General features: G+C 40.3%; 1 protein-coding gene across 1 annotated transcript in view; it reads left to right on the forward strand.

Annotated features, from left to right (window-relative positions):
• Positions 1-1046: 1046 nt before the first annotated feature.
• Positions 1047-21582, forward strand: part of GALNTL6 (polypeptide N-acetylgalactosaminyltransferase like 6) — a 471163-nt gene continuing 450627 nt past the window's right edge. The window contains exon 1 of the mRNA XM_062622433.1: positions 1047-1352. Coding sequence (XP_062478417.1) covers positions 1215-1352 — 138 coding nt within the window. The 5' untranslated portion in view covers positions 1047-1214. The remainder of the gene's footprint in view (positions 1353-21582) is intronic.

The following is a 21582-nucleotide window of genomic DNA, read 5'->3' on the forward strand; positions in this document are numbered from 1 at the left end:
CCCAAACGGGTCTGATGCAACAGGGTAGAGCGGGGGTAGAACGGACAGCCGCAGCGACATGGCTTTGAACATCTCCTTCTCCCTGTGCTGCTCCCAAGGCGTGGGTGCCCTCAGCCCCGCGGTGCGGTGCGGGGAGGGCAGGGGCTACTCGGGCTGATAGCCTGGCGGGCTTGGCAGAAGCGGCACTGCGGGGGGAGCCCAGGGACCCCCGGCGGGTGAGCGCCCCGGCACTTCCTGGAGCAGCGGGCCGGGTCCGCGGGCCAGGAGCCGCTCGCGGGCTCTCAGCGCGGTTCCCCACGCGTTTCACGTAGCGCCGGGGAGGACGGACCGGAACGAGAATTGCAAGCCCCGTTCGCGGTGCGCGGCGGCCACGGCCGTGGCGCCGCCAGGCTCCGGCCCGCGGTCCCCACGCCGCCGCATAGCCGGCCGGGGCGGAACGACGCGGAGCCGGCGGAGGGCACCCATGGGGCGGCAGGGATAAGGGGACGCGGCGGAGCGAGACAGGTGCTGTCCGCCCCTGGCCCGGCCAGGCGGCACTCGTGGTGGCGGGGGTCGCGGGGCCGTCCCCCCTTGCCCGTCGCGGAGAGTCGCTCCGTACCGCGGCTCCGGCATCTGCGCTCCGCGCTTTCTTTCTTTATTTTTATTGTTAGTATGTATACTCCTGCTTAGCAAATTGCGCGTGATGAGCTCATGATGCCGCGCCCCCCCACCCCAGGCCCGGTCAGGCAGGGGGACGTGAGGCGAGCGGGCGCGGCGAGCCGTGGGGGTTCCGCGCAGCGCTACCGCTCCTGCGGAGCTGGGAGGAGGGGGCGCCCTCCCGAGCCAACGCAGTTCGCTGCACTCTGGTTGGGGGTTTTTGTTTTACATCCTTTGAAATATTTTGGGGTTTTTTTTTGCCTTCCTCCCCCTGTGCGCCGGGCTGTTTGCCGCTCCTTGCGCTGCTGGATCTCTGAGCTCCCCCGGGAGCGGCACTGCCTCCGCGCAGCGCCGCTCCGGGGCGGGGGGAGCGGCCGCCAGCTTCGGCCCCGCTGCCGCCGCCGCGGGGGGCGGCCCCGCCCGGGCACGGGGCGGGCGGGAGTGAGGCGGGCGGGCGAAGTTTCTCCGCGGCGCCGGGCCTTTCCGAGGGACAGCGGGGAGGGAAGGACCTGGCCCCGTGGTGCTGGGGTAGTTGCTGCTGCCGCCGCCGCCGCCACCAGAGCAGACCGGCTTTGGCCATGAAGAGGAAACAGAAGAGGTTTCTGCAAATGACGCTGCTCTTCACCGCGGCGCTGATTTTCTTGCCCGACATCGGCCTCTGGTCTCTCTACAAGGAGAAGCACCTGGTGAAGCCCGCGGATCCCGCCGAACCGCAGGTGGGTGCGAAGCTGCCCAGAAGCGCTGCCCTGCGGAGCTCCGCTGCTCTGGGCGGCTGGCGGGCTGCCGCCTCCCGGGGCGCGGTCCCCGTTCCCCCTCTCCGGGGCTGAGCGGGGCCCGGCACCGGCAGGAGGGTTTGGGGCGCGGCGGCCGCCGGCGCGGAGCGGAGCACAGCACAGCACATGTGCTCGCCCAGCCTCCGCGCTGAAGAGGGAAAGTTGCGGGCGAACAAATGAGTCTGGCGGGTTGGGTTTCCCCGGGCAGGGCAAGGGGTGAGGGTGAGCAGTCCGCGGAACCGCTGTGAAATTAGGAGGACGTGGGGTTTTGCATGCTTCTGTGGCTAGCCCAGGGTGACGCTGGGCTCTAATTACCGTTACGAGAAGTGGAGCTTCTGTCGGAACTTTTGTTTGTTTGCCTGTCTGTAATCCTTAAACTGATGTGTGGCTGAATGTCCGCTAAAACGGCTTGGGGTCCATCTAGGTAACGAACCGCCTAGATTTTTTGTTTCCTCCTCCTTTCTATTGAAAACTCGGCAGAAGTGACTGACAGTCGTTTTCTCTTCGAATGTTGCTAATGTGACCTGATCCAGCTGCGCTGTGTGTAACTCCTTGTCAGACTGATGTCACAATGAACTTTCAAATATTTCCAGTTTACACTCTCCTCAATCATCATTATTAATAACAGCAGTTGACATAAGCTGTTTTTTCTGAAGTTCTTCAACTCGCTGGGTTTATATATGGCTCATAAATCACAGTATGAACCGCATTAAGCGAAGTTTAGTTTAAGGGAGTTGTGATACAGTGCTTTGAAACCCTGCGTGTAATTTACCAAAGCTTATATTTGTTCTGTCCAACAGAGCTGTGCTCCTGCACTGTAATTGTCAGTGTAATTTAAATATAATATTTCATAGATCATTAGTAAGAAATTATGGGATTGTTTGATCTTTTAGCTTGTTTACCACTTGTGTAGCCATCATGTTACCATGTATTAGACAGCATCATGTATCATTTTAATGTATTAGTAGTCTTAATTTCAAGGGTCATCACCCATGTATATAGTGCACTTTCCCCATACTAAATGTATTTAAGTCCGTGGTTTCAACTGTACAATAATGTATTTGATTCTTTGTTAATATAGCTGTCCATTACAGAAGTTAGTCCTCCAAAGTACTGTAACTTTGTTTAATGAGATATGCTGAATGGAAGATACTTTATTACTACAGAAGGAAGTTAGGGATAGCTTCTTAACTTGGAGCTTACTCTGTCTTTCCAAGGGTTTTAAAATGCAGTAGGTGTCAGGTGCTAGATTTTAGTTGAAAGTAATTTCTGCTGAAAGAAAATTATACACAATCATGTGTGTCTGTCATTAGTTTACAAGGTACATACTGTAGTCTTTGCAGGTTCTAATTTACTTCATGATTTAGAAAAGCTAAGGTATTCAATGCAAATAATGATTTCCATGTTTGTTGTATGGCTATTTAAAAGACACATGCCATGACATAAGATGAAATTTCTAATGTTTAAGGCTGCAGGTAGAGGATGACTGAATAGCACTGAAAGGGAAATCACTTCTTTTAAGAAAAAGTTCTGGATAAAATGGTGGAAGCAAACCTTGGAGATCATCAGCTGAGCATACATGAAGGGCCAGTGAGACTTGCTAATGAGACCTCAGCAAATTTTAAATCCTGAGTTTTCCAAAGGGGGCTTTTCACTAGTTTCTCCCCCCCCCCCCCCCTTTTTTTTTTCCTCCCCATCTGAATATTGATTGAGGTATAATGGGACTCTAATGGGAATAAAACATTAAAAATGAGCAATGAAACTTTGAACCTTACAGCTGACTCTAATGTAATTCCGTTATCACTGTCAGAATTGAAGTCATGTTGGCAACGTCAGTACCCAGTGAGGTTAGCAGGTTGAAGTAATGCAATTACAGTACTTCTGTCTTTTGATGTGCATGTTATAACTCAAAATGCATACAGGGACCAAGGGTTGAAATGCAAATTTTGACTCCTTTAAATATAAAGGAAATTGTAAGAAGATGGCGAGTGCATTTTTTCAAGACTAGGCATGAGATCATACTAGAAAAGACTTCATTAGAAACAGTGTATCATAGTAGATGACGACTTTTCTCCCCCTTTTAAGTTAGTAGGAGATGCAAGAAATCCAGCACAACAGAGTCATTCTTTACCCTTGAGGTGTTCAATTACTCAATATTTAGTGTAACTTAACACAAGTTTAAAGGTCAGTTCTGCTGAAACTGCAGAAGGCTTTTCTTGTGTTGGGTTATGTAGGTGTGTATGTAGTGTCAGCACATGACAGTGGTGTCCAGTCAGACTGCTATGGTACATCCTGACCATGGAAGAAAGGAAGAGCTGTCAATGGTTTTAGTAAGTTAGCCATAGGCTGAATTGGTTTTGCCCTCATTAGTAAAATGTGTATTTAGTGGTATTCTGACATTGGCAGTAATGTTTATAAATGTACCATCTTGTTTTAAGACCAGTTAAAGTTATTGATCATCAGGTGTTTTTTTGAGGAGATGGCATGGTGAAATTCTCGTTTCCTGTCTAGTTATAAATTAAACTTTCCAATTCATTGCTAAAGCAGATATCCCCAAACTTCTCTGTGAATGAGGGTTCTGTCAGCCTCTCCCACCACCTCAGCTGCTTGCTATAGCACTGGAGCGAAGGAGGGGTAGTAGGCTGATGGAGGAGGCATTGATATCCTGACAGCAGTAAGCAAAGAAGCTGTTCAAAAGCAGTCCACAGAGCAAAAATAGCCTGTTTCTATCGATGGTAGAACAGTGTCCCCTGGGGACCGTGTCATTCCCGGTGCCTAGAGGTGGGCACTTCTTCTCTTTTGTGCTATCTAGAAAGTCTAATAAGACAAAGTAAGTTGACTTTTTTATTATTTAAAATAGTGCTGCAATAAGTTACATAAGAGTATTTTTTTGTCATTGTGCAAATTCTGTGTCTGAGCAGAGCAGCTCTGCTTTAGGAAAGATTAAAAGATGAGAACATGGTATTGACAACCCTGATTTCAGACGCATTAATGATTTTGATCACTATACATTAATTCTCTAAGCATTTGTCAGCCTCTGAGGGTTTCATACAAACTTACATTTTTTAACCTATCCTATTTTCCTAAGGTTTTCACTTGTGAGCTTGATAGGCCTGACCTTTATATTTTGATAGATGTTATTTACTTTAGGTTTATCACACTATTTAAGATGGAGCTTCAAGGGTACAGATACTAAGGTTTTGAGTTGCATGAAGCAACAAGCTCTCCATAAAACACAGTTTGATAATAAAGCAAAACACATGAGGGGAAAAAATTACAATCAATTTCTGGTTTGTTTCTTTGTAAGTCAGTCTTCCTTGCTGTGCTATGAGAATAAGGGGAATAGAATGGGGTATTTTTACTGCCTTTTTAACAAAGTCTTATAAATTTCTTAACACATTATGGTGTCCTTGAGTTTTGATTACAATTTTTAGAGTTAGCTTAACTTTGATTTTTTTTTTGTTTGTTTGTGGTTCTGTCACTGAAATGTTACATATGTGATACAAGTGTCCTGTTTGATCTTTTACTTTCATAAAATCCCAAGACCAGGGTGTTTGGATGCAAACTTATAAAACTTTTAATTTCAGAGGTTTTTTTCTGTGGAGAAAAAGCAACAATGTAGTACAACCAGCAGGATGTAATCATAGTCCAAAGCTGGTTGTCTGATGCTGTCTAAAGTTAGTGCTACTTTATTTGGCTGCAGTAAGGCTTTTATCCCTGTCTGTTTATATACTTTAAATATATGAAAAATGGTGTTGTGTAAAAAACCAAATTTCTTGCAGCAGCTTTCCTGTGTCTGTAATATAGGTATTTGGTAAAAAATGTTGTGAAGTGTCTTTCTTTCTAGTTGTATAGAATGCCTGTGTGGTTGGCTGAAAAGAGAGCAATCTAGTGAAGTAACCCTTATTTCAGCTCCATTTGGTACTTTTTTTATTCAGTTGACATCACCCTGCTACGCAGTGTCAAATCTCCTCAGTTTAAATTGGACTGAACAGCAGCATCTCTTAGTCACAAACACACTGTAATACTTATTCATAGATGTATTACTGAAATACTTTGTGATGTGTAAAGTAAGGAAAGAAGGTAGATTTCTGGCTTCATTTACCTTATGCTTTGGTGCAGTGGGGCATGCTGCTTTAACCTCCTGATTTAGGTACTTCTGCAAGAGGAGCAGAATGGTGTTGGCTCGCCTTATCTTGGTGCATGCATGGTGCTGAGAAAAAAGACCAAAATATAGCTGTGATGTGAGGAGAAAGCACTGTTCCATGGAATAGTGTCATGCTCTCTTTCCCTTGTCCTGTGCATTCTGTATTTCTGTCTGGTTAGCCCCACGATTAGGTCTTTCTCTTGTGATATGTGAGGTATGGATTTAAATGGACTCCTCTGTATAAGGAGAACTTAGTTCTTACAAATCTTGGGACTGTATTGTAGTTGACAAACAGGCACAAAATCCACCTTCCATGCCTGGTGGCTGTGAAAGTACTAACTTTGGCTCCTGAATCCAGAAACTGGTTTCAGCCTGGAATCTGTCTTGCAAACAGTTGTTAGTTTCTGAAGTCTGTGAAAGCAGTGAAAATTTAAATTTACCTCAGAGTGCATTGTTTCGTACTGTTCATTACATGGATTCTCATAAGCATAATTGTTCCAGGACAGTTAACTGTGTTTACTCACTATAGATGGCAGTGAAGGTTGGTGGACTCTGTTTCTGGAGCTGCATAAAAGCTGCATCTTGGAAACAAAACTTGGTCAGAGACACCTATTTCCTATGATCGCACTGTCAGTTACTTGTGGATTTATTTCCAGTGTCTTGTGTCCTTCCCTTTGCTTTCACCACAGCCTTGTGAGGTGGGAGAGTTTTGTTTAACAGAATTAAATAGAGTGACAAACAGGTCCAAGTCTACAAAAGCAGCTGCTTGACTAGTGCTGACATTAATTTGTACTATTTGGGGCAAGTGCATGGCCAACCATAAAAAATACTGATAGAATGAAGCCTCAATTTCTGTGCTCAGTTTCTCAGTTTCTATGCATGTGCTATTCCAAGCAGGTCCTCATTTTTTTTCTCCTCACAGCAGCAGCTGGGACCTGGTGTGTTCAATCCTCTTTTATTCTACAGCCCTGTTCATTGCTGTGCCAGTGTGTCAGCTTCAAAAGCCCCTATACATGAAATGGCAAAACAGCTTAGTGCCTTAAAATGCAGTGCATTAGCAATCTGCATTTGCCATTTAACTGTCATACAGTTAACACTTCTGTAATTCACTTCTTTATCTGAATTGTTCATGTATAATTTTATTCTCCTGTATATATTGGAGCCTACTGAGGAAAATATTGTTTGAGGTCTGAAACCTTTGTTACTTTTAAGATACAATATTATTTTTGGCAATTAACAGTATGTTTCTGTTGTGTTGAGTATACCAGAGGGAGCCCTCCTGTGGTTAATTTAATACCTATCAATTTTCAGGAATGCTACTGAAGAGTATATCTTAGAGGATAAAATTGACTGGTTTCTATATTTAGTTTTCTTTCAATTTTACTTGGTGTTTGCAATGCATTTAGGCTAATATTATTGTGTGTAGTTACTTTTTTCTTTTTTTTTCCTTTTTTTTTTTTTTTTTTGAGCACAGTCACTTCAGATTCATCCAGATCAAAACACAAGGTCAAGAAACCTTTGTGCATGCTGAGACTTGTAGAAAGGCCACTGCAATGAAGGGGACTCCATGGTTTTACAGAAGCAGTGGGATGAAAGATTGCTCATTGACTTGGGGGGGACATACCTGGGCTTTGTTTTGTTTCACTGGGACATGATGCTCACTTCTTTCCTAAATTTCACCACCTCCCTGCGCAGGAAATTTAGCTCTTGGATTTGGGTGAGAGGAACTTCCACAGTAGGTGCATCACAGCTGGGAGCCAGACTGCATTGTACATGCCATTCATTGGAGGTGTAACTGTGTGTGTAGGCAGGTGTCTGTTCACATATAGAAGAAAGAACAATTAATCTTTTATTTTTTTTCTAATGTTCAAATAAGTAATTTAGGGTCTTTGTCTAGCAATATGCTGATAACACAATTATAGCAACTGACTTCGTCAAAGCTGAGTGTATGCTGACTATTTTGATGGATCGTGGCTGGGAGCAGACATGTTTGGTTACTTTAAATAAGGCTGAAAAAAATTAACTTGGAGGTTGACAAGTTAAATGAAATGCAGCTCAGGAATCCCAAGCTAAAAACCCTACATCTATCGTAAATGGCCCTCACTGTCAAGAGACCAAATTGCACTGATTGAAAGAAATAGTAGTTCAAGATTTTTAGCATTTCTTTAAAATGTGAAAAGGATTTATTATGAGTTGTCAACCTGCTGAACCAGCTCCTTTCTGAGAATTCCAGGTCAGGCTCTATTGTTTCAAACCGGTTTTGACAATAGTTGTATTTGGAGGAGTTTCACTGTGTGATGGGCTTGGCTGGTAGTCTTTCTCAAATATGTCTTCAACAGAACAATCTTTTCTTTTTTCTTTATGAAAACCCCCACAAACCAAAAAAACAAACCCACTATAGGAGAGACTTAGCTCAGGAGGCTTACTCAAGTGGTAAAGGAGAGGAAGAAAATCTGTTGCAGAAATTTAACAGGACTGCATGCTTCTCTTTCAAATTCTTCACCTTTATTTCCAGAATTTGCACAAATCTTTCTTCACAGCAATGATGCAAACACCTGGAGATTCAAGTCAGCTATTTAATTAGCAAACTAATAGCAGTATATGAAGAGAATTGTAGGAATAAAAATGATGAGGTGTATGCGCAGCTGACATAGAAATATGCAGGCTGCTTTTCGGGATGTTTGTACTCTGCAGGGTCAGAGCTGCCATGTATTTGTTCAGTGTGGTGTTTCACAGGCACGTTGTTATCTTACGCTGCCATTCTAAGATCTCGTGGCAGATCTTGTTCAGAGGAGTTTCCTATCACCTCTTTTTCCTGGTCAGACCCTGTTTAGTGAAGACCTCTGTCCCTTAGTTTAGGAAGCAGCCACTAGCTGAATTACAAGGCTTTCATCTAGCCACATGTGGATTTAACAGGCAGCTACAGCATCCCTTTACTCCTGTCACCTCCAGCTGTTGGTTACCATCCAATGCCTGAATTTTTCAGCCAAATTTCTGGTGACAGAACATAACAGCATTTGCCAGATGCTTCACTGGATCATCTGAAAACACCTCCACAACAGTTTAAGCCTATCTGCCAGACTTTTCCCTGAAGTAGTTGAAGAGTATTTGCATATCTTCTTCAGAGCCATGTGAACAGTAACTCCCGTGAGAGCTGTAGCAACAAGAATTTTGGGAATTGGTGCTTTCTAGCAGCGCAATGAGCATGCAGTGCTCTGAAACATCTGTTAGGTTTGTGCAAGCTAAAAGTTACCATGTCCGGTGCAGTTTCTTCACGTTGTTTGGGTTTTTATTTGTGTTGGACATAGTAGGCTAGAAAATCTGGCCCATACAATTTTAATATTTTATTAATCAGCAACAAACCATTGATTCTGTGCTTAAGGTGCAGCGGTGGTGTACCAGTTTAATTCTGTGCTATACAGCAGTTTATGACAGGATGGGGTACTGCTAAGGCATTTAGCTAGACAGAGTAATTATCTGAACTAGAATTTGGTTAGGACACCAGTGTTGATACAGGGTGTTTTAGAAATTGGATTGCTCACTGAACTGTGTAAGTGTAGATTTATCAGACTAACTTAAGGTGCTCATTTGCTTCAAGAAGCATTATTTTTCATACTTGTACTTAAAGTAGAATAATATATGAGTTTATTCAGAAAATTTTAGCCTGTTTACTTACTGTTGCTCTCTGAAAATAGGTTTCCATAGATTAAGTACTAGGAGAGTGCAAACAAATGTTTAGAACAAGGAAGAACATTTTATAGCCAGCTGGTGACAAGTTCTGTTTATAGATGAGGATGGGGAAGAATAAGGGCTCTCTGTCTCTGTGTTCAGAGCCAATGTCTGGGAAATATAGGCCCTGCACATGTATTTCTGCAATGTTAACAACTTCTGTAGCATGAGATAAGTATTTTATCCATAATGTTTTTTTTTCTCATTGTGATTAAAATCTTCTAATTTTGCTTTAGATAACATAATTGTCTGTCACAGGCAGTTTGCTTTCTGTTTTGTCATCCAATCCGTGGACTACAAATTGTGCTTGTAATGTAACATTGAGGTAATGCTCCTGAAGCTTTACATGGTTGCCTCAAGGAAGGCAAAGTCAAACAAGTGCATGTGGTCTTCTGAGGTTTGAGATATTCCCACCCACAAGTTTATCTCCTCCAACAGATACCTGCAACTGAAATCTCTCTTCTGCACAGATTAAATATACCCTTGGCAAATTTTGCCAGTCCCTGGCAAAGCCTGCACAGGTGTAGCAGTAGTTAGCCAGAGACAGGTAACTCCAGAAGAGACTGTAAATTGTATCAGATCTTGTGCTGAAGCAGTATCCTTCAGTGGTTTGTCATCTCTAAATAATCTGTCTCGCACAGAATGTAATACATGGCTTAATGCAATTGTTGACTTTTTTTGTATCTATTTTTTATCTGAGAGGCAAAACACCTACTGTGGCGCTTCAATGGGGAAAGCTGCCTTATTTTCAACATAGCAGCACACCTCAGTGTCTTGCCTCTTTCTCTCCTTTTTATTTGCCTTTTTTGTTTTTTTAGAAAAAACACATTTCAGTTTCTTTAATGTTTTTGATATCTCACTTGATTGCTGGGTAGATTATTATATTGGGATGAATCTTGGAAATTTTTAGATTGCTTTTTTTACAGAGTGGTAGTTTCACATTAGCATGGGGAATGCATGAAAAGACATATCAGTGCCATCCTACAAGAAATATATTGCTATATTTCAGGCTCTGATAAATGACTACATTTTAAGTGGCATTTGATATGGATACAAAACAAATGACAGGCTTGAACGGATGTTGTTTTTCCAGAATTGCTCAACATAAACTAAAGTGACAGTCAAATTGCTGATCAAATTTTGCAATTATAACACCAGTATAAAAATGTAAATCCAGAACTTTTATGACATTAAGTAACAAATTCTCCACTAAAGTTACAAAATTGTTAGAAATGCAGCATACCATGAACATAAAAAGTACTTGGGATGGCTATAAAAATTAGCAGAAAACTGAAAAATGACATGCAAAAGCCTCACAGCAAAATATTCATGCAGTATATTTAACCTGGGTTTCACATCAGATAAAATCTTTTAAATCATAAGGGCATCCTTGACATAATTCCCAGTGATGGTGAAGCAGTGGGAATTTCTCCAATTGTCTCCTCCTAATGATGGTCAGATTTTATTTTGATCTATATTACTTCTTGATCTGTATAGTGGTCTGAGGGAAGAGTAGTTTTATCTCTCCATTTTTCCTTAAGTAATCCATTTAGGAAATACAAGCCCAACGGAGACACAGCCAGAACATACATATTAGCCTATGCTTTGCTAACATGAAAGTGAAATTGCCTTCACCTCCACCAGCTGCCTCTACTTATGCAATTTAAAACAAAATTGAAAGATGCCACCTTAAGAGCTGCAGACAAACATGCAATGTGTGCAGTAGGGGCTGCAGAGGAGGGCAGGGAATCTCTGGAGCTCCATCCAGGAAAGCAGCAAAGCTGCAGCAGGGTGGGAAATAAATCTGACTGGAAACACAGTCCGCTATCTTATCTTTCCCCATCTTCTCTGTCTTCTCATTTTGTGAGGAAAAGATGCAGCAAGAGCAGTAGAGATGCAGAGACATCATTTAAACCATCCATACACGAAGCATAGAGAGAAACTGCTTGACAAAGAGTTGTTATTAACATGAGGTGTTTTATAAATCTGAGTGGTATCTCAGCAAATTACTATTCAGAATTTCCAAGGGCTGCAGTTCATGTGCTGACCCCACACAGAGTTATAGTGCAGTTGGTGAAGATAAAGGTGTTTTCATTGAAGCAACTTCAGTGCAAGCAAGAGAGAAATTTGTCTTGAAATGCTCAAGACGCACAACAGATGTCTGCTTCAGAAGCAATGAAGAAAAATTGTATCTTATATTGGGAGAAGGGAAATGGGGATGGCATCATGCTAAGCAGCAGCCTGCTTCTGCATCTGGAATGAATGTGCATGACAAATGAACACAGGATATCAAGCCCAAGACGAGTGTATTTACTGCCTGTACACATTGTAACCTCTTCAGATGGATGTCTTGGAAAAACTTGCTTTTTCTTGTGTTGTAGTAAACTTTGTTCTGTGACTTATGACGGTAAAATCTCACTGAATTAAGTCTAAAGGTAAAATTCAGTTAATTGAGACTCAATGCATATTAAAGAAATGGTTAGTAGAATAAATTCATCAGAAATGGTTATTAGTGTGGGCTTTGAGCTTTTCCCTGTATTTTTATATATATGTGCACACATATGTACACACATGCATAGCATATGTATGTTTATGGGCAGGAGGAGGTGAGGAGACCATCTGCTTCCTATAGGGAAACAGTTTATTTTTTGTAATGTAACATGTCCTAACAATCTTACCAGGAATGGAACAGTTTTGTGAGAGACAGTGTGCAAAAGCATGTGCTTATGGGTATAAATTCAGTACAATCTGCAGTATCTTTGCATTTTCCAGTTGTTTTTCCTTTGTTGTCGTTTAGTTGGTTTTTATTTGTTTTTGTTTTTTTTTTTTAATAAATGTGGATTTATGTATTTTTTCCCCCTCTCCTCCCTCCTTAGGCACAGATTGTATGTGGCCTGGCTTTATGATCGGATTTTGAACAGTGATAACTTTAGATGATCTACTGAACTTTTTTTCACTCCCTGCTTCTAAGTCTTCCAAATATGTTTTCCTGTTAGTCGTTTCTACAATTTAGACAATGGACTCCCATATAGATTTCTTTAGGAAGCCATACACAGGTTTGTTCCAAAAATACTTGCCTAAGGCTGCAGTCTTTACAATATACTTTGTAACCTGCTTTTCTTCTGGCATAAAATAATCAACCAACTGAACTTCTCTTCCATTTAGCAGCCCTCTTCGTGTTGCAGAGTAACCTGCAATTTACTGATCTGGTTATTAGAGATACCAGCTACGCTCTTTTAGTGACAATGGAGAGTGAGAAGGAGCTTCAGAGCGTTAGGATGGAAGTGACAGGAAGGAAACGTAAACATAAAAAGAACATGGAACTGTTGGAAGAAGTCCAGAGGAGGGCCATGAGGATGATCAGGGGACTGGAGCACCTCCTGTATGAAGACAGGATGAGAAAGCTGGGGCTGTTCAGCCTGGAGAAGAGAAGGCTGCGTGGAGACCTCATAGCAGCCTTCCAGTGTCTGAAGGGGGCCTGTAGGGATGCTGGGGAGGGACTCTTCATTAGGGACTGTAGTGATAGGACAAGGGGTAATGGGCTCAAACTTAAACAGGGGAATAGATTGGATATGAGGAGGAAATTCTTTGCTGTTAGGGTGGTGAGGCAGTGGAATGGGTTGCTCAGGGAGGTTGTGAATGCTCCATCTGGCAGTGTTCAAGGCCAGGTTGGATGAAGCCTTGGGTGATATGGTTTAATGTGAGGTGTCCCTGCCCATGGCAGGGGGGTTGGGATTTGATGATCTTAAGGTCCTTTCCAACCCTAACTATTCTATGATTCTATGAAAAAAAACAAAAACGTATGGCCCCAAGAAAATTAAGGAAATACATCACATTGAATATATCTCTGGAACTTCGAAGTCATGTTGTTACCATGTTTCCTATATTTTCTCTTTCATGTTGCTCTAATCTGCATCTCTGGCATATCTTGTTATCATATTATTATTTTTTTTTTAATGCATGCTAACTACAACCTTGCTTCTCTATTCTAATTTATTACAGCATATTAGTAGAGCTGCTTTGGAATATTCTGGATTAATGATGCATTTAAACTGTTTTAAAATGACCCTGGGCTAGGTCAATTATTGAAGTACTGCCAGCGAGGAATTTTTTATTTTGGTTGCAGTAAGCTCTTAGTTTTATGTTAAGTGCATTGTACAAACATGACCTGTGGGCTTTTAATGTTGTAGTGAATTGAAAATGTGTGAATAAAGCATACTTTATATTTTTATGTAGCAAACTGAGGCTCCTTCTTGAGAGGAGACTCTGTAATCTTTTCTTTTGTTTTACATATGGTCATCTTTTTGTACTAGTGCTCTGAAAAACCAAGCTTGCTTTTTTGATATAAAGGGAAAACTTAATGAGGTGTGGGTGCTGCTTATGGTGTCAGTGCACCTTCTGTATCCCTCCAGTTTTAACAGATCCATGCTGCTACACCTGTACTTGGGCAAAAGTCTGTCTTCCTTTGCAGCCTGAAGTTTGAAAGGACTGAGCACTTCGGGATGTTTTGGTGTGGGAACTGTAGCTTGGTGATGCTCTTTGAGCTCCTACCAAAACCAAGGGAAGATTCTTAGTGGGGCTACCTTACTTCACTTCCCAATGCTTTGCTTTGCTTTTGATGTCTGTAGCTGGAGGCAGGCTTTGCAGAGAATATCAGAGGAACAGTAGTGCATGTGGAGAGGAGGGCCTTGGTTTTGCCATGGTACCCCATGTCCACGTGGACACAAACAGCATCAGTGCCTGGTAATCACATTTGCAGGGCAGAGTGTGGTATAAAGCAGTATTTTAATGTGAAGCGATGTAGCTGTTAAGGTGGTCTGTGAGGTATGCCAGACTGAAAATCATGAGCAGGAGGTGTGTTTTATTCACAGCTTTAGTACACAAGTGGGAAATTACTCTTATTTATGGTGCAGGGTGGAAAAATTCTTTAATGCAGATTATTTCCCAAACTTAATTTGTAAAACCAGTGCATTTCATTTTTTTCTTGTAAAATTCACGTCCTAAATTATTGCACAGATAACTTTCTATATATTTTCCTCTAGAAGTGGAAAGTGTTACTTGCTGTGTCCTGCTTTAGAACTGAACTGGAATGAGGGCTTAATTCATATTTTTCAAAATTCAGGGATGTGTTTTTTCACATCCCAAATACATCTACATTTTAATGTAGTCTGCCTTTCTGTGCAAAGCTGTCCTGATTCTAACATTATGGGCAGTTAACACTGCAAACCTAAAACACAAACAAGCAGAAGTCAGCTCAGTAACGAAATTTGTTGCAGTCTCATCTCAATAAAACTAGCATTGCCCACCCTTGAACAACATTGGACTTGAAATGTTTGGCAGTGCCATGGAAGCTTTAGTAACTTATTGTTACCAGTAACTTTAGGCTGCAGTTGTAGTTTTTTGTTAAATTCGTCTTCTGGAAGAGGATCTGAAAACTGACTCCAGTCACAGCCGAAAAGTGCACCTGCATAGAACTTTGCTTAAAATAAACAGAATATACACCTCCCCAGAAAAATGATTTCATCTAGTTCAGAGGTTGATTAATCATCTAAGAGGAATAAACCCAGTTTTAAGTGTAGAACAGTGATTTGGGAGTGACTGAGATGCTCAAAAGATCAACAGATCTTGAACATTAAGCCCCTTAAGAGGAGAAAAAAAAAGTGAAGCAAGACCAGAAAGATTCATTCCAATTGCTTCAGAATAATTATGGAAGGAAAATAAAAACGCTTTTGTGGTTTGGGATTGTTATTAGTCTGAGGCAGTTACAGGGTGCTTGAAAACTAAGATGATCTATGCCTAAAAAACAGGCATAACCAGATGATCTGTGGATTCGATAGCCAGTGGTTACAAGAGTCATTATAGTGGACAGAATTCATATAATGGAAGAGTTGAAAAAAAAAAAAAGGAAATTTGGGATAGGATATAGGCAGAATTCTACTGCTGTAGCTAAAGATCTCTCTACATAAAATTCTGTCTTTGTCTAGCCCTCTGAAGTAAAATGTGGATAAATATAAGATAATGTATATGGGGAAATAAATAATCCTAGTTTTAGATGTACAGCAATAACTTTTGATGTAGTAATTGCTACTCTAGAAGGAGCTCTTGATGCTTATATTAGTTTTATGAAAGTGTTAACTTTCATTTCAAAGAGGATAACATTATTATGGCTACTGTGTAAATTCATTGTGTACTCTCAAATACTATATGCAATTCTTGTGCAATTCTGATCATCACAGATAGGGTGGAAGAGTACCTATCAAGGGTGACCAAATTAAGTAAAGGCTTCATTGCTGAGTGACTGATGGAAGGACTGATAATATGTTAGAGGCATCTGAGAAGAGAGTAACGTGGAAAAGATATGCAGGGATCACTTCATTCACTCTCTCAGTAGAAATAATAGCATCAAATTAGGTACTGTACCAGCTTCAAAACAAATGGCAGGGCTTCGTACAATACTTTATTGAGCAGTTGAGATTTCTGAACCAGGGATTGTGAATATTAAAAGCTTATATAGCTATAGAAACGTTTGAATACATTCATGGAGGAAAAATCTATTAGGGCTAATGACAGCACCTCTGCCTTGCAATGTCAAATTTGCAGTTGCTGGAGGCTGGAAAGATGTAGGGAAGTGAAGTTGTTTTGCCATGTATTTGTATCTTTCTTTTGGATTTGATGTTGTTCAGTGTCAGAAACAGTTGCCTAGATAACAACTTTTTGTATGACTTTAATAAAAGTCATTCTAAGTAAAAGTCATTCAAACTAAAAATGTGCAAGTTAAAGTCTGCTGATAGGAAATCAAGCTGTGGGATAAGAGACTTTGAACGAGTTACTTGATGCCGGAGGGTGTTCTGGTGAGCCAGAAAGAATAATAAATACCAGACAGGTTCAGTGTTGCAGCTCAACAATGAATTTGAGGTGTGGCACTCTGGGAAGGCAAGCACCATAGACTAAGTGTAGCTGTAACAATATTCATTTTACTATTATAAATGCATGTCTTGGTGTATGAGGGAGGCTAAAGACACATTCTAAACTTTAATTGGTACCTATAGGGGTGCTGATCCTCATAATTTCTGTGCTCTGTTGTGTGCTAGCAATAGGATCCCAGAGTCTTTTGCATACTTAGTTTACTTTTTATGCAACATTTTCTCTTTTCTCTCACCTCAATAATGTTAAATTCTTCCTCTTCACGGTAAAACAGGGATGTGTTGAATATGGTAAAGTGTCATAAGTACCATCTCTAAGTCTGAGATTGTGGTATTGTGCCAGTATATGTGGAACAGCTTGGAGGAATTGTGTCTTTCAGTAAAGTTTGGTTTGTCTGTTTGTTTTTTTTTTATCTTAATACTGAAGGGAAATATTTGCTTACGTTGATACATTGCATATAAAGAGGAGATTATGGCCTTAAAATATTTAAATTACTCCATGGAATATTTGCAGAGCTGTACATTCATTCCCCTGTAATCTGAACTCTTGAGTACATATAGATATGAAAGTGATGTTTTGCTATTCGAAATGGTTCCCATTTTCCTGGTATTGCACTTTGTTTAATGTCAGGGCTGTACTTTGGGTTTCAATATGAATAGAATCTACTGCAGGAATATGTATCTTAACTATCTATGAGTAAAGAAAATATCTTTTTTCTGCCCCTTGCCTCAGTAGAGGTTACTTACAGGAAGCATTATCATTATGATTCTATAGGCTGTGCTGATCAGAGATTTGGCAGATTTTGTTCTGCTTACCAGAACACCACTTTAGAGTTTGCTGACAATAACTGGTGGAGATAAAAGCTAATCTCTCCTCCCAGCCATCCCTACCACCCCTCTTTTTTTTTTTTTTACATGAATAGCAAAATGTGAAGTTGCTAATGCAAAACACTACATCTCAGATGGAAAAGATGTTTTAAAGAATCATAGAATCATTTAGGTTGGAAAAGACCTTTCAGATCAAGTCCAGCTGTTAACCTAGCACTGTCAAGTCCACCACATGGAATAGAATAGAATCATAGAATAGTTAGGGTCGTAAAGGACCTTAAGATCATCAAGTTCCAATCCCTCCAGGGATGGTGACTCCGCCACTTTCCTGCGCAGCTTGTTTCATTGCTTGGCACCCCTTTTGGTGAAGAAATTTCTCCTAATATCCGAGATAAGCCTTCCCTGGCACAACTTCAGGATGATTCCTGTCATCCTGTCACTTGTTACTTGGGAGAAGAGATCAACATCCACTATGCTACCACCTTCTTCCTCCTCTTCCCTATGTTTTAGAAATGTGTTTTATTTCTCTTTTTCCTAAATACACTACTATGTAGTTCTAGCTTTTATGTAAAAGTCTGTGTGTGGTAATGTCAACTATACTGTTGACCAGCTGTTGGGGCTTGAATTTTAGAATTACACAAGTTTATATTTCACTGCCATCATCCTCATTACTGGAGTAAAGCTCCCATTGCCTTCAATGGGAACTGAGTTTTGTAATCAGCGCTGTCAGTCACCATCTGGACTGACTTTCTGTTTCATATCTGAATCTTACCATAGAGCCCTTCCTGTCTGGGATGCCATCTGTCAGGCAGTTTCTTTTGACTTATTTCCAGCATCAACCTTTGTGCCTTCTTTCATGTCCTCTTTTGTGCTCCAAGCAACCTCTCAAATCTTCATTCTCCCTGCTGTTTTCAAAATACGTTTTGAACACTGGTGTACACAATGAAGTACCCTAGCAATAATAGCTATTACCAAACCCTAGGCAACATCATAGTCATCTGAAGAAAATCTGTTATGAGGCCAAGGCTTCAAAAGCATTGACCCCAAACCCTTTCCTCATCCCTACAAGTGGTATTTCAAAGGAGTAGCTGAGGGAGAAGTTTGAACCACTCATTACTTTGAGCCTTTGCTGTGAATAAAAGAAATCGGTTAGTATGGCAGTTAACCTAATAATAGCTTATAAAAGTATCAGCTCATACAGGTTTAAAAATAATATCACGTAGCATCAATCTAACAGTATTACCATTTTTTAAAGGCTCTTACTCAGTAAAGCCATATTTATGAAGTGTTAAAAAAGCTTTCAGTTTTAGCTGATGGTTGCTAGCAGTCCTGCACATGGTGTTTCCACTCGTACATTGCTAATGTTAAATGCCAACAATTTATTTGATGCTTTGTAAGAAAATAGAATGAAAATTGCAACCCCAAACCCCTCCAGTCTGAAAGAGAAAACAAAGCATAGGAATGTATTAGAAATAATAAATGCAAAACTATTCTATGATTCTAACTTTTGAAAAAAAAAAAGTAAATAAATCCAAGATAAGCTTAAATAGAGATGCATCTTCTTAATGAAGTAAAGATCAGTAGATAGCGTGTGGTTTAGTTAATGAGGTTTAAATATAATTCAGATGTGATATTCACATAACTCATGGATGGAGGAGATTTGTGTGCATCTGAACAGCAGCCTTCCTTCTGAGTGGTTTCAGGGATGTGATTTTTCCAAACAAAATTTGAGTGAACTTTTGTTTGTTTAGAAATTTGTTTTGAAGTATAAACAAGGATGATTTAGAATTTCAAAGAGATGGAAAAAAAAACGGTAATTTTTATAGCAGTAGGCTTTTTAATGTGTGTATTTTAAAATCCCCAAACTCTCACGTTGTGACTAGATAGCCTACAGGTAGAAACAGACCAATTACTGTGTTCATACTGTATTCATTCTCCAAGGAAAATATTATTTAGGATGAAAAGCCCTGCTTATTTCAAAGGTTAGAAAATGTGGCAACAGACAATTGTGTAACAGAAACTTCAAACAGAGATTTTATAGGATCAAGTCTTGCCAACACCTTGTCATGGTATAGTTGCTTTTGGTTGTTTTGCTTAAAAATGAATAGAAGATGACTGTGTCGAAAAGTATAACTACATTGCAGAATGATTAGAAACTGACATACAATATGTATAGTTAATTTGTTTAAATGCATTGAAATGAGAATAAGCAGTATTCTTCCTGAGAACCTAAGTTATCATAAGACAGGTTTCTTTTTCCAAATATCAAATCCATTTTTTGCTGGGATGTGGTGTGAATGACTAAACACTGGCCTGTCCCTATGTGACTGACTCTTCAGTCCCTCCTCTGTTTTTGCTGTCTAGCTTATCACTTTGTCTCTCTGTGATTAGCTTCCGTTATTTTTAAGATGCATCTAGGAAAACTTCCTGTGGAAAGCAGTTTCCAGTCACAGATGAAGACAGTGACACATAAGAACCAGATGACTAATAATTATTGTGTGACTGCTCAGCTTTACCTTACAATGGCTTTTTGAAGAGTTTTTTTGCTTTCTGGTAGATGCTTCAGAGAGCTGGCTACTTGGGTACTTTTTTTCCTAGGATAGGACAGTTGTTATTGTCATACACCTATTCTTTTACTTTTCCTCCTTGAAAGGAAAATGAAGAATTTTTTCCTAAAGTTAGAGAGGTTTTTCACCCAGGTTAGTGACACAAGTATTTTTCAATTTTACGTTAAACCTTCAAGGTTAACCAAGCAATCAGTCTGAACTTTTTCTGTTATGGAAAACTGTCTGTTTCTGCCATTTCCCTCTTCCTTCTAAGCAGCCAAATAGATATGGAAAAAAAAAAACCCAACCATATAATTTGAACTTTGCCACCAAAGTTCCTTGTGTCTTTCTGCAGAATGATAATAGGTGGGAGCAAAGATGAGGAATCTGGCTGTAGTATATCATATTTCAGCAGCTCTGATAGTTTACCAGACTCATATTTTTCAAAGCAAATCTCCAGCAGCTCTTAATTTGGCCTTTTTTTCTATCTGACTTGGAATTTTGCCTAATTCAGTTCAAACATGCAAAAAAATTCGAAGCCTGAGGAACAGCCACTCTGTTGCCACCTATCTGACAATCAAATTCCTTAGGATGCTGCCAGCCCTCATTCTAGTGGCAGGTGAGCTTGTGATGTCATAACTGTTATACAGAGATCACGTATATGAATTAGGTTTTCTTTCCAGGTAGTGAATTGTATACAGTTAAGATGCTGCTTGAAACCTTAATAAAGCAATGCATGTGAATTTTTCATATGCCCCAGGAAAATCTGTTGTTGCTACACACTCTGTTGGATGTCTCTGCCTTGAATGTCTCTGCCTTCAAGTGTATTTTGTCAGTATTGGGGCTTTCACTTATTTGTGGGCACAATTCCATCATTTTATTACTTTTTTTCAGAGCTGTTATAAACTGTGAATCAGTCTTGTTCCTGCAGAACCGGCTTATTTCAAACAACTTCTATGATATGGTAATCAATTATACATGTGGTCATCAGGAAATTGTAAAAAGAAAAGGCATTTAATAGTGCGGGATCTAGAGCTAAAGGATTTTTCAATTAGGAAAGATGCTCTAGTGGGCCTGGTGTACTTCTGTTTCTTAGTCAAGTCATACTGGTCATACCTGGTCTGACTGAGCTGCTTCAGAGAGCTTAACAACATGCTTGTGTCTTAGAATTCCTGTGAAGCAGTGGTTTCCCAAGAAAAGTTCCCCACTTTTTAGAAAGAGTCACTTTAAAAATCTGGCACTATTAGGGACTAGGTAATAATTACTGATACTTCATTTTACTATGTAAACTTCTTTTTAATAAACTTTGGTTAGCTTTGGTTTGTAACTATTTGCCTTTTTCACTTCATTTATAATGAAAAAATCATGATATATTTACGAAACATGAACTTCTGTGGTTTATGTCAGTTTCATCAACTCCTTTCCAGCCTAGGCTAGTAAGAAGTGTTGGAGAGGATTTATTCACTTATTTGTGAGTTCCTGTGATGGATGATTATGGAATAACATGCCCATAGGGAAAATTATTTCTTCCTAATCCTTGTCAGTTAGTAGTTGGCTTCTGTCCTGTAGTCTGAAGACTTATATCTCATATACTTTACAGCTAAGCTCATACAGTACTTCATTTTAGCTGACGTCAAATTTTGTTCATTATTGACTTCCAGCTTGGGAATATTATTATTCCTTATTATTCTGCACTTCAACAAAATCAGTCAAGAGTCCATCATTCTAACAGAAAGCTGTGACCAATTGCTTAAAAAATAAATGATACTTGCTCTGACACAAGAGAGAAAAAAGGTTCATTAAAACTCACATTGGAGAACTCTCATCACTCTTTTTCCATTGCATTTGACATTGCCTGAGAGACTGTTATATATTATGTTTATTTTTAGAGACTATTGTTCTCTTTAAACCTTCTCTGCAACTTGAGAAAAGCAATAATGCTTTCAAACAGAACTTAAATTTGCAGAAGCAAGACATTACATCTTTCTGTTACAATAAGG

This window comes from Pezoporus occidentalis, unplaced genomic scaffold (genome assembly GCF_034315485.1).
Source record: "Pezoporus occidentalis ecotype Australia unplaced genomic scaffold, CSIRO_AGI_Poc_V1 ctg1, whole genome shotgun sequence".
In the NCBI taxonomy this organism is placed as follows: Eukaryota; Metazoa; Chordata; class Aves; order Psittaciformes; family Psittacidae; genus Pezoporus; species Pezoporus occidentalis.